The 13,928-nt window shown below is 36.0% G+C and overlaps 1 protein-coding gene and 1 long non-coding RNA gene across 2 annotated transcripts; one reads left to right on the forward strand and one right to left on the reverse strand.

Moving 5' to 3' along the window:
- Window positions 1-4,175: 4,175 nt before the first annotated feature.
- On the forward strand, window positions 4,176-9,372 carry LOC140948337 (putative Kunitz-type serine protease inhibitor). The gene is made up of 5 exons (XM_073397572.1): window positions 4,176-4,334; window positions 6,662-6,850; window positions 8,154-8,300; window positions 8,745-8,897; window positions 9,110-9,372. The coding sequence occupies exons 1-4, from the start codon at window positions 4,274-4,276 to the stop codon at window positions 8,891-8,893; spliced, it is 546 nt and encodes a 181-aa protein (XP_073253673.1). The 5' UTR covers window positions 4,176-4,273; the 3' UTR covers window positions 8,894-8,897; window positions 9,110-9,372.
- A 676-nt stretch (window positions 9,373-10,048) lies between these two features.
- LOC140948364 (uncharacterized) lies at window positions 10,049-13,382 on the reverse strand. The gene is made up of 3 exons (XR_012167030.1): window positions 13,040-13,382; window positions 10,273-10,331; window positions 10,049-10,177 (listed from the first exon to the last, which is right to left on the reverse strand). It is a non-coding gene; the product is annotated as an uncharacterized lncRNA (long non-coding RNA).
- Window positions 13,383-13,928: the final 546 nt, after the last annotated feature.

Consider the following 13,928-nt stretch of genomic DNA (forward strand, 5'->3'; position numbering starts at 1 on the left):
AAGTCTTATAATGTCCAGAGGGAGTGCTTTTGAGAACATGGGAACTGGTTTTCCAGGTTGGAGCTGAATTCTTGAGGGAATCGATCATATCAGTCTTCATTTAGGGATATAGAAAAGTAGAAATAAAGGTGTTGGTGTTATTGTTCGAGAGATAAATAAGCTAAGAAACATTATCCGAAAAAGGCAGTCCTTTTTTTCCCCCAAGATCAGAGTCATTACATGTATGTCGCTGAATGGCGTTTGTAGAAACAAGAGGTATGCTTTCTATATCCTAGTGTTTTTAAATTTCTTCCCTTGGTGTAGGACACAGTTTTACCGCGGTTAAGATCAGGCTATTTGCATACTCATGAGTAGCTAAGCCGCGATTATAGGTTTTTAAAACCTACTAATACATAAGATATGATAGCCGTAAAGAAAAAACGTTTAATTACCGCAATGGATATTTTAAAAATTGTTGCAGCAATGTTTATGGCATGGCAGCATTTAGTAATTTTACTTTAGAGCACGGACAACTTAAACGCTGGGTACTGTACAGTACCGCAAATGATCCCCAACGGCAAATGTTCCGAAAATTCTAGATCTCAAATCGTCTTCCGAACAGATATTTTCCGAAAATTGTCGTTGGGTGCCCCTGGTTATTGTTGTTTCTGGTCGGCATGATTTGCCCTTTGATGCAAGAGCATTTCCTTTGACCTCTTTTGAAAGCAGTGCTCTTCATTGCTGCTAAATAAGGGTTTTAGGTTGTTTAATTTTCTCCAAAGTGCCTCCTGGATCCGAATAATCATAAGCGACTTTCTTTTAGTACGTGAATGTGACGGTTTCCTACAATGTTTTGTCACGCGATAACTACCGCTTAGCGCCAATATAACTATTCACAACACGTTCATGAGCTGTAAGAAAGTTGCTATTTCGAAATAAATCGAAACCTGTGGACATTGATAAGTTCGGGGGCATTTTGACCTTGTGTTTATGTTAAATCATGCCTTGTTCCGTAACGGGCACCTAAGTTACGAACAAATGTCTTGCTGTTTATCACGTAAAATCCATTCCATTCCTCAAGTTTTCACGGGATCATTTGCGGTCGAGTTTAGGGATCACTTGCGGTCGAGGATCATTTGCGGTCCATTTTGGGGATCATTTGCGGTCTCGGGGTCATTTGCGGTTGGGGATCATTTGCGGTACTGTACAGTACACCTGTACTTCACAGGACCTTGACAAATCGTAAGCAAATTTCTTCAAGTTTTTGTAAACATTTGTTTGCAGGAACCAAAAAAATGTTACATACCTGTAAACACTAAGACAGATGGCAATCGGTGCCCTGTAGAAAGCCCCTTTGCTCGATGTTTTTTTTCCAAAATTTCCCTATCCAACCACAGCCGAAGCTATCACCCATTCGGTTGTAATGTATTTCATGGAATATTACTTAGGACTAAATCGGCCTAAGGCTCAAATAACAGTCTAATTGAGTTTCCTCGATGTCAGCACCGGAAGCCATTAATCTTAATAACGTCATCGATTATGCAGAAATGGTTAGGGCATGGACTGATCACTTACAGTTGCAACATTAAGAAACAACACACATCACAAAATCAAACAATCACGAAATGCAGTTTCAAAATGCCCATTTGTTGATCAGTAAGAATAACGTGCAAGGCTATTCTAGGTATTGGCTACTCGATTCCATGCACCTAAATAATAAATAAATAGATAAATAAATAGATAAATTACTAAATGATTGTGTCACAAAACAAATTACTAAATGAATAAACTAATTTCAATCCCACCCCAACGTTTGCACAAGTCGACAACGAAGGGAAATGGAAAGAACGAAATGCTGTACATCAAACAATTAACTCTGATTTTAAACTTGCAAACGGATTCATACGCTTTAACGATTTCTTTACTGATTTTGATTTTTGTTTTGCAGTCTAATGTGCTTAATTCTTTGCCCAGATACGTTTTTCATGTATGCAAATTAATTAGAGTACTCCTCGCGTCGATATCCATTCCTTGTTGATGATGGCGTCGTGATGTCGCCGGAACGTCGGAACTATATTTTGTTACTTCGCACATGTTTATGTTTCAATAAATTAGTACAGACAGAGATACAAAAACAAACATGCCTCGATCAAAATTAAATTTGACAGATTAAAAGATGAGGCACCATTTTATGGGCTAGGAGAGCGAACCTACATTTTTTTCCCCTTCCCCCAATTCCCTGCGTGTTGTAAAAAGATGCAGTTCCGCATATCAGATTGGGCCAATTTTTCTTCAATTAATCGCGTCATGTCGAATGCTACTAAGATCATGGGCAATAATGCGGTTACTGGGGACACGGGTTTCGAGAACATGGAAAATTGAAACACAGCCTAAACTTAAGAAATACCACTTTCAGCTAATTTGTTATTCATTCCTCTTTAATTAAGTAATTTAATTTAATTATTTAATTCATTTATCTTTTTTAATTACATTTCTCCATCTCCCAGTACTTTTTCCCCCAACCATTTTTCTCCCCATCGTGTCCTTGCCGTAAATGATAAGCTGATTTGAAATTATGAGCCCGATTACCCCTGAATTGTATGAGACAAGGGCTGGAAAAATGCGATAAACTCAAAATTGGAATATTTATTAAAGTTAGACTGTACAATTATGCTTATTACATCAGCTAATAGCTGGCCGAAGCAAAACGAACATTGCTTACCTATACAACTTCTGGAGAAACTATCGGAATATTAGTTGCCCTAAGTAAATGAATATTTTTATTACACGTTTTTAATTAAGTGTGTTTAACTGAAGGCGGATAACTTGCTGATTGAACTTTTTTTCTAGGCATTGATTTCCTAGCAGCGACTAATACTTGTTTAAACTAAAGCTCATTTGCCAGCAACATTTCATGCAAGAATTTCATGGTCGTTCAACTGTCAAATTCGGCCTGTCAGAATAGCACGGAATACAAGCAGATTCTTATCGGAGGGTCAAATTGGACAGTTTTAAAGCTGCAGCTAAATTAAGCGATGAATGAAGTCTACTGAGAACCAATACGAATCGAACATTTTATTATTTCACAATGATAATAATAACAATCATAATCACAATCAAGGCAGAAACGATCAAGTTGTAGCTAGAAATATGCCGATATATGTACCAAAAACAATGGTAGCGGTTATGCTGTTCAGGATACTAAAAGTCATGTGATAAGCCCATTCTGTCTCAGGAGTTAAGAACCGGATACATAGAGCTTGATAAATATTCCATTTAGATTTAAAAAATGATATTGAAAGAAATTTTCATTGGGTGGATTGTTATCATGATTAATTATCTCTGTCTCACGTACAATTGTGATATTGCGTGGTCAAGTGCGTTACGACAATTTCTTTGACCCACGTACTCGTCACAATTAGTTTAAAGTATAGCCTTGTTTTCCTTGTCTTCTTTAATTGTCAAATTAACTATAATCAGTAGAGATACAGAAAAAAAAACACGCCTTTTTAGACGAGCTTCTAAAATTAACCAACAAAACCTCTAACCATAACCATCAAAAGAAGCACGTATTTAAATTCCCTTCACACAATATCAGTCACCACTTCTCAGTCAATAGCATGCTGTTGAAACCTGGAGTCCAATAATATTACAAACCAAAACTTTTCTTTGATCTTATCATAAGTAAGAAGAACGTGCCGTAAGACACACTAACAAAGGGAGGGCCTTATGGAAGGCTTAAATGAATACAAAACTACGACAGGCGATAAGAATCCAAACTTTGAAGAAAAACGTCCCAACAACAACAACAACAACAACAAAACGTTACAGGAAGAATTAAAAGTGTTTAAGCCAGATTAAAAAAAAAAAACATTCATACCGTATTAGTTATAAATATATTGTCCCTTGCTCATTTCACCACTTATGATTTTTGGTCAAATATCACGTTTCTTGCTGTCTGTAGTAAAAAGTCTCTGTAGCCATGGCCTACTCTACATTTACAATGTATATTATTTTTTAACTCATTGCGTTTACAAGTGATCGGTTTAGGAAATTTAAATCGATACAATGATGGCTTTCCTAAACTCTCACAGGTAATCAAAACTAATTCACTATCCACCTTTAGTAATGCATTTGGTTAAGTACTCTCAAGTACCCTCTCATTTGAAGTACAGTCCTTGCACAGTGGTTCTGTCTCGAATCCATATTGTCCCTGAAGGCATGAACTCAAAAGGACAATGATAGTTCAGACTTTTTAGAACCGTGTATGTGAGCATCCCGAACACTTGCAGCAATGGCGTTTTCTCTTTGGCTTACAACGGTTCTTCTGTTAGCAGCTATTGCTGGGCTGGAAGGTAAGCTGGTGAGTGTGTTGTGGATGAATCTTGAACGTTAAAAAGATGATTTGAACCTAACACATTTCTTTTAATCTTTCACAGCAGAAGTCGATATTAAGAGAGTTTGGTAGCTAGTTACCTTTAAGAAACTTTTACGATTGTGCCCTGAGAAAAAAATTAGATTAGGGTAGAAGACACACATAGCCTGGGGTAGTAACTCCTGAAGCGAGAAAATAATAATAACAATAATGATAATGACCTTATAGTCACCAAAGTTGAGCGCCACCTTCTTGGTCTCTCTGTGCGCATGTGAGACCTTGGACTTACAGATCCTGTAGTGACCTCATCTTGTGAATACGAGGCTTCAGTCAAAGTTTATCGCGCAAAATGCCTATTGTTCTCGGGACATTTACTTCCAGTTCAACAAAGTTCGTAGATCTGTCATATTACGCGCAATCGTGCATAGACTCTATGAAAGCGCTTCAGCCATTGGTTGCCAAGAATGCACGACGAAGCTCATCAATATGTTGTAGGTGGCAAACTAAACAATGAATGCAGCACGCTATTGTTTTCTCCTTTTAGCTCTTTTGTTTCGCAAAATCGCGAATATGCATTCGCATATTTCACAGTGAACGTTCAAATCATGAGAGTACATACACTTTGCTTTATTTTGTTGAAAAGTTAAACCACAGAAAGGAAGGTGAAATTTTCCATTTATTCAACGCACGTGCGAGATCTCTAATATTAGAGCTCTTATATTCCTGCAAATTTTGCTTTCAATTTACCACATTATGTTACTAGCTATATGCACCACACCGGTAAAAAGGAGAGTAAAAAAGAAAAAATACAAAATAAAAAATAAATAAGGTCCCGAAAAATGACTTTAAGGTGATTCGAACCCGGACCCTCCAAATATGTTAGAACTGAAAATAAATGTCTTTAATTACCTGGACCACCTCGGTAAGCGCTGTCAATTGAAGTTTAAAAGTGGTATAAATTCCTTCTCTATGGTGATTGACAGTTTTCAAGGATGATTTGTTCGTTTATGTTGTTGTTGTTATTGTTGTTATTGTTGTTGTTGTTGTTTTAATTTCCGTGTAGAATTGAAATATTTAACTGATCGAAACCAGACGTAAAGCTTACAATAAACCCATTAATATTTTTTCAGGCCTGGCCCATGCTGGGGAACGTTTAAGAAATTTATGAACTTTCGATCTCGCGGCTAACGTCTGAACAGTATGGCTGTACTATTCTCTCCCTGCTCGTAAGATGTCTTTTCATCGGTCAGGGAAAACATTAACACAACATTGTTTATCATTATTTCCATTGTTTTAGGTTAGGGTAGCAAACCATTTGGCTTTTAGCGTTAGAAGAACTGCTACATGAAAAATGATATGGCCGCCAAATACATCCTTGATCATCCTTTTAGCTTTGAAAGTTCTCCTTTATTAACAAACGTTGAACATTTATTTCGGCAAACAAACAGTTAAGTTAAAAACGGATTTTACAAAATTCTCAAAAGTAGGTCTCCTTTTCGATTTTAATTTGCAATATCGATCGATTTACGCAACTTTTAAACTTCTGGCTCAGTTTTCGTCTCCATCTACTCTAAAAATGGAATAATAATTACTCAGGGGAAATACAGTGTAAAGATTTGTAGAGAAAAACAACAAAAACTTGCAGGTTTATTAAGAAAAATGTACTTTAAAACGAACTAAAATATTCAAAACGCTCTGATCACGTGACTGATGACGTCATGTCCCTCTTTTGGTAACGGAGAAAAATGGCAGGTAGAACATTACTTTCCTGCAAATTTTCTCTGCCGTGTGATGAAACGTCAACTCTCTACAGCCCTCGACCTAGTTTCCCGACTTTTTCGCTCATGATCATTGCCCCCTTAATTTTTAAATGCCGGACGTCAACTGGTTATTTTTAAATGCTGCACACAACCAAAACCTCAAATATACTATTGTATTTTAACCCAATAATGAAATCTTGTCACTGCAACAAAAACTCTTAATTCAGTAATGGCCACGTGTCTGATGACGTCATCACCCTAGATGAAACATGAGAAGATATTTTAGGGCAAATGTTGTCTTGTTGTGGTCTGACGATCTTCTACCTATAAAATTTTGAAAGTTATAAAGCTTTCCAAAAAAAGTTGCCTCAAAGGATTCTAGGATTTTTTTTGTATTTATTTATTTATTTTTATGATAATTATAATTTACTTTTATAGTTATTATATCTTGCTATGCTGACGCTTGGTTCCAACCCTTTATTCCCCGCATTAAGGAGGTATTCTTTGGACTATTCTTTTATTGCTATTTATTATTATTTTCTTTAAGGTGTGGAGGATTCTAGCTTGCCACCCAGGGTTTGTCTTCTTCCTCCGGAAACTGGTCCATGCAAAGCGTATTTTCGACGATATTTCTTTCATGCAAAAAGTGGACAGTGCAAGGAATTCATCTATGGGGGTTGCCGTGGAAACCAAAACAACTTTTTAAACAAGTTAAGCTGCGAGCAAAAATGTCTCGGTGAGAAGATTTAACTTAAGTTCATAAGCTCATTAAAAATTCAAAAAGAAAAAAAAACTGAAGAATTTTAAAATGTTTAAACCTTAAACATTTTAGAATGTTTTAACCCCCCATAAGGTTTTTCTGACTTTTTTCCTAAAGGATGGAACATCAGCACCTGACGTTTTCAGTAGCTGTTCGTTCATCCCTCGCGCAGATTTTGAGGGGAGTTTAGTGATGGTCAGTTGCTATGATTCCGAGATATGACCTCATAAGTAGCAGGTGGTCAAGCCAATTTTGGGTGAAATTACATGTTTTTTCAACTTCGTTCAACAATAAAAGTAAATCTTGTGGCTAAAATCATGCAAAGTGATTATTTATGTGTTATTTTTCATGTAAAGCACACACACAAAAAAAACAAAATACATTTCTCGCGGTTTTAACCTGATCTCTAATTCCTTTCTGCCTCAATCCAGATTCAATTGAACACACCTTTTTATATTGTCAAGAGTCAAAGGAATTCTTTTCCAAAACTTTAAGGTGGCTTAATAAATATCACAAAGAGAACGTACAACTTTTACACAAGCAAATTTTATTTAACACGTTCGATGACTCCCTTCCAATGCAAATGCCAATTTCAACTCAACGCAAACTGCGTCTATTGGTTTTACTACAAAAGAAATACCTGTATACTTGCAAGAACATTGTAACGAAACCTAATTTAGAGGAATTTTTACGTAAGCTTTTTGAACAATATCGCATTGAAAATTGTGGCAAACAATATTAAGTATGTGTAGCAACAGACAGTTTTTTTAATTCATTTTCCAATACTTTTTATTTTTATTGTAATTTGTTTTGTTACTTACTGACATTTATTTACTTACTTATTCTTTTACTTTCTGCTGTGTATTAATGTTGTTAATTTGTTGTCAATAAAAAAAAAAAAAAAAAATTGGGTAAAATCCAAGAATGGTGGCCAAGATGGCGACCATTGTTGATGACGTCACTGGCCTCCCGCAACGCCACCACCCATAAAATATACCTCATCTTGTTAAGAAGATCAAAGGCTTTCCACTAAAGGTAAAATCATTTCAAAATACTGCTGCAGCATATCTAAAACCCTAACCCTAACCCTAACCCCTAACCCATATACTAGAATAAATGGCTTCAAAGCACCTTGACCTTGAGAGCGACATGCCTGTATAGCCCTAAAATCTCAGCAGAGCCATTGAGATTCACTTGTATACTTTCTGACCCCAATACACCAAAGGGTGTCGCAGAGGGTGACGCTGGGTGACAGGTAACCATCATTTAATTTTTACAGGTGGGAATGCACCAGCTAAATGCGACTGGCCAACTGGCTTCTGCAACTACTACAAAACTCCTTGTCCATCGAATACGAAAGAGTGTAATGGGAGATGTACTCTAAGCACAAACCGCTGCTGCTGTCCTGTTACACCCAAACCAACAGGTAAGAGATTTAAAAGCGGGTCACGAATTCAATGTCTAAAACACGAGGAACAGTTGTTTTATGAGGTTTGAAAATTCGAGTGTAAGAAGTGTTAGACAACATATCAAGTAAGTTAAGTTAATACCTTTTGAATGTTTCTACTGGGATGTATTCTACGCTGTACTAAGCATTTAAAGAAGACCACCTAGTATCTCAGGCTAAGTTTAATTCCAAAACTCCGAGCAGCTGGTCATTTGGCAATAAGTCGTACTCTTTCTGGGCCATATTATTGAAATGAATTCTAGACTAAACGGCTTCAAAAATCCCAACGCTTCGCGGCAGCAGATGTCTTACTAGCAGTAAAGCACATTTACATGATACAGCTAATCCCTGGGAAATTACATTGCAAGCGCTTCTGACTGTGAGCAAGGGCTGCGTAGCATTTCGTATCACTTTTTTCCACAGGTGGACTTGAACCGGGCAAGTGTGATTGGCCTACAGGAGTGTGCACCTACATCCACGATGATTGCCCTCCTAGTACGAGTCTTTGTGCTGAAAATAATAAGGGATGCAAACTGGCCACAAACCACTGCTGCTGCTTCATCAAACAATGAACTGGTAAGGGGTTGATAAATGTGTTCTATAATACGGAAAGGAGCACTTTTTGATTAATTTTAAAAATTTGAACACGGAGCAAGTATGGGCTGAGAGAGGTATTTCTTTCAGTTTCTATATTTTTTTTTTCTCATAAGTACAGAGTATATCCATGTAAGTTACCTCATTCTATTAGAAATGTTTTTTCTTATATCAATCTCCAATTCTTTTTTCAGTGTGATTTGCCAAACAGAGGTCACCTTTACCAAGAAATGCCGAAATTCCTGCACTAGAGGATAAAAAAAAAACAAACAAACAAATAAAATAAAACAAAATGAATTAATTAATGAATATCAAGGTTTTAATTTTACACATTTCTTTTTTTTTGAAAGTCGTGGAGTTCAAGAAAGGGGCATTTGGTTTAATAATTAGCGGAACAAATTAATTTAGTTACAGTTATGAAGTTATGATGAAAAAACGTAAATAAACATATTAAAAATATATATATATATATATATATATATATATATATATATATATATATATATATATATTTATATGTGTTTCCTTTTTGACCACAGACTTTCTGGTCATAAAATATGGGGAAAAAACTTTAAAAGCGAAAAAAGAAAATGTATTCCAATTTACGTTTAACGTTAAAACAAACTTACTAACCAAAGTAATAGCCTATTAAAAATACAAATGTCACTAACTGAGTTCATCACGTCTAGTATATAAACCACGGGGTTTTTATGACAAAGCAGTGGCATTAGAACCTCGTGGTGTAAATAGACGCGATGAACTCAACTATAAATATTAGTGGAATTTATATCATTTCGAGTATGTAACGTTCATCTTATATCTGTATTCATTTTTGTCATTAATTTTTTTGCCCCCGTTTAAGATTTGCGTTGCAAACCGAAATATCGGACAGATACGTGTATACGTAATAACCATTTCATTTTGTTTTCCTTAGTTATTTTTAATATCATTGTTCCGGCCGTAAAGATCAGTTTACCATTTTACTCTAAAATTTTTAATTGAAGATTTTACTGATCGAGGTCTACTAAAGATCCGGCCGACCGCTGATAGAAAAAGGCCAATAGCCAGCTACCATGACCTCACGCATAGTCAAAATAACACGTATGAAAAATAACAGGCAAACACCCAGCTAGTAAGGTGTCGTAACAGTTTTATTAAATCACACATTATTTGCTAAACAAATGATATTTAGGTTTTACATGAATTTAAAACTAGTAATCAACGATGTTCCCTTTTGCCACATTATCGTCTGTCGTGTCGCGCTGGAAATTAACAAAATTCAACGTAAGTCTGTTAATGCTCAAAAACGCTCAGAGTCGAGGACAGTTGAGGGTTAAAATAGTGGTTAGAGAGCCACCTTCCGGAAAACTTTCTATTGCTGGTAACCATTTACGGCGGTATTATCTCCTCTTCCGCCTGTATAGTAAATGACACAATCCGATAAGGGCAATCAAGAATCACCAGGAAGTTATTTAAGACCAAACAACTTGCAATTATTCATCGCGTAGAATGCCCGGTCACATCCGGGAATTTAACAGGCTAGAGCCGCATTCGAGCCACGATTTGGTCTTTAAAATATGGTGGAATAAGTTTCGGAGCTTTTTGCTCTCTGATATCAGAATACTCACAATCGATTGTGAGTCACTCGTAACCCAACCTCAGTGGGTACCACCGGAATATTTATATCAAGAAACATCAAATTCAATTGCCAGCTTAACCGATTTCACAGGGTTTTTCGCGCTAAAAACCAACCAAAAAATCGCCATTTTTGAATGGATTTTCACCTGCGTAGACTTTCGCAGAGAGATGACAACAAAAGTTTGTAGAAATCGCGAATGGTAGTACCTGATATAGTGACATCTCTTGTCTGCCTTTAAAACCACCACAGTCTTTGAAACCAAGGATTGTGATAAAAACTGGGTTTTTTGTTTTCCTTTGAATTTGACTGAGCCCCTGAGGGGTAGCCGGCCCGACGAAAATTTCCAGAAAACGTCTTTGAAAGCCAGAAAAAAATTCTCCACGTTTCGGCCGCCATCTTTTATATTTTTCAAACTTGTTTCCAGTACTCTTTAACCGTTTTATTGCTTTTACCTCATGTATGCTTCATTCAGAAGTGTCACGGCTAAAAACGGCAAAATACTAACCCCTAACCGGACGGGAAATTTTTTGTTGACCTCAATGGACCCGGGATTCTAAGCGACAGACGTTTCAATTTCATTGATTTAGGCATCCAATTACTATATCCTGACTAAACGAATGAAAAAATAAAATAAAATAAAATAACGAATAAAAGTGAGCGACTGATAAGCTAAGATTAGCTCAACAGACAAGCTGCTACTAGCAAAATGACGACCTGATTCTTTTCCAAGAACAGTCTGAAAAAAATAACCTTCTAGCAGAAACGATTAGGGGAACGGACAGTTAGATAACACCGTAAAGTAATTGAAACGTAGGGTACCCGCGAGTTGAAATGTAGGGTACTTGCGAGTATACCCTAAGCCGTGTCGGCAGTAAAAATGGCATTTACAGTACATCGCAAAAGAAATGAAAGCGAAGTTCACTGAATTTCGTGAATACGAGTTGCTTGCAAACTTCATCCACCCTTATTATTGTGTTCCATTTATTAATTACAATTTTCTGGTGCTCAAATCTTGTCAAAACAGAATAGAAACAAAAAAGGAGTAAAGACAAAGATATTTGCCAAAAAGCGTGATCACCAAAGAGCTGAGATTTTGACTTCCCTACAAACTCTTCATGTATGTGTTGCTTTTTAGGCGTTTCCGTTGCTCGTCGAGGACGTAGTTGTCTGAACCCCCAAATTAAGAATTTGTCCATGCTTAGCGTGCGTATATGGGACGCACGCGGGAAGTTTGGAGAGCGGGAAAGATGCGTAAGAGTAGCTCTAGCTTCTTGGGTGCTCTCCAAACTTCTCAAGTGCATCTAGAACTCGATATACGCACAGCTAAAAGCATGAGCAAAATTCTTATATAACATAGCTGACAAAAATGCTTGCTTTTTGATTAACTGCAAAATTCTCGTAACGCGCGACACAATAACAAACGCTTCTATTGGCTGATTACAAACACGCCACATTAGTCTAGTCAATGACAATTCTTTCTGCAAAACCGATAAAGAAAATTTGCTTATTTATTCGTTAACGATGAATGAAAACTAAAGCAGAAACAAAGGTAAAAGAGTATTGAAGTTCACCTAAAGTTATAATACTCACATGTTCGTGAGAAGTCGTGGAGTATGGTTTGGATTTGCTGAAAAGATGTTTACGTTTTGCTTTGCTTGCTTTGCCAAAAAACGTTTTTATTAAGCGAAGACGACTGTCATCATTTACATTCATTTACGAACTTTGGCTTGTCATTACGGCTTCTTGAGAACACCTGGCAGCAGTTGTTTTTATGAGTAATAAATTTATGTCTTCTTGTGTAATTTGTCTTGTTATTGCAAAAGAAATTTTCCTGTTTCAGTGGGATTGTTCGGCGATAACAAAAAGAGCATATTATTTCGTTATTGAGCTTATTATGATTAACTTGTTTTGTAAACAAACGTTAAAAGCGGAGGACACTTTATATATGCAAATTGGATATTTTCCGACACAGACCAATTTCTGGTCTTTTCTCACTTCAATGCCAGTTTTTACGGCAGACTTTTCATCGAATCATTCAAGCTCTATTATTTGCAAAACATCTTCATTGCTTTTGCTGTTTAGTTGGTTTGACTGGCTAGAACGAAGCTAAATTAAAAAAAAAAAGAAAAAGAAAAAATAGGTAGTTTTTCATCATTGCCGTCGACGAATTTTGGGTACTTAGGAAAAGAGACGAAAAACATAGCTGAACACGTTATCATGAAAAAAAAAATCTTTATTTACGTACGGGCGTTCGTAAATAAAGAATTTGTTCATGGCGGCTCAATAGGACTTATATAGGGCAAGCACGCGCGCCGTTGTTTGTTTTCTTTTTATACCTATGTTAATAATTTGTTTTCTGTGTGTTTTTTTCTTTTTTTTTTTTTGTTAATACTGTATTTATTTTCATGTTCTTAATTATTTCTTTTTTCTTTAAAATTCGTCATCAGTTACGTAAAATGAAAATAATTATAACTTGTCTACTTACGCCAATAACGCATTCGATTTCGGCCTCTCCGACCTGATCCACCCGGTCCACGCCCTCCTTTCGGCCATTTTCTTCGAAAACATTTATCTCCAAAAAAAGTGAAAGAGTTAAAATTTGTCGCATGCATCCTAATATACAATAACAATGGCTGACGAAAAATTAATCACAGAAAACAAACATGAAATCAAGGGAAAAATGACTTATTGACACGCATATGTGTAACAAAAATATTTATAATAGGTTAGAGGCAGTTAGGTAGATGGTAGGCAGATAGGTTAGTATATAATATTTAATTTATTCAAGTCACAAACGGAACACTCTGGCCCCAACAAACTAGGCGGGTTTCCATGTACAAATAAATGTTATTACTGTTTATCCTAAGACTGTTATATTACTGTCTTACATGTAACTGAGACAATAACTAAGAAATAAGATAAGGTATAAAAATAAATAGAGCTTTGAATTGTAAGTATATAAATAAATAAAAATATAAGTAAATAATTTTAAATGATAAAATTGGCATCGAGGAATGAGGCTGTGATATACGTAAAACAACAACAACGACAACAACAATAATAATAATAATAATAATAATAATAATAATGAGGATGATGATGATGATGATAACAACAACAACAGTAATAATAATAATAAAATAATAATATCATCATCATCGTCATCGTCATCAAAGTAATCGTGGTCGTAATGCTAATCAAAAGGATAACCATTATCATAATCATTGCATCTCTTCTTTGTTTTAAAGTTATTTCCATTTCCCCTGCAGTCACCATAAATGAACATCCTGCACTGATTGGTTCGTTGATCATAGTAAAATCGTGTCTTGCGGGCCCTACAAGGTCCTTTAACTGGAGGAAGGGTACAGAGGCCA

Source organism: Porites lutea, chromosome 1 (assembly GCF_958299795.1).
Source record: "Porites lutea chromosome 1, jaPorLute2.1, whole genome shotgun sequence".
NCBI classification, from domain to species: Eukaryota; Metazoa; Cnidaria; class Anthozoa; order Scleractinia; family Poritidae; genus Porites; species Porites lutea.

What these genes read in the sequence shown, in the direction of transcription:
- LOC140948337 (XM_073397572.1), top strand. Translation starts at nt 4,274, where the DNA reads ATGGCGTTTTCTCTTTGGCTTACAACGGTTCTTCTGTTAGCAGCTATT. An exon ending in AGCTATTGCTGGGCTGGAAG is followed by an intron (nt 4,335 to 6,661) that starts GTAAGCTGGTGA and finishes ATTTTCTTTAAG; the next exon opens with GTGTGGAGGATTCTAGCTTG. An exon ending in TGTTACACCCAAACCAACAG is followed by an intron (nt 8,301 to 8,744) that starts GTAAGAGATTTA and finishes TTTTTTCCACAG; the next exon opens with GTGGACTTGAACCGGGCAAG.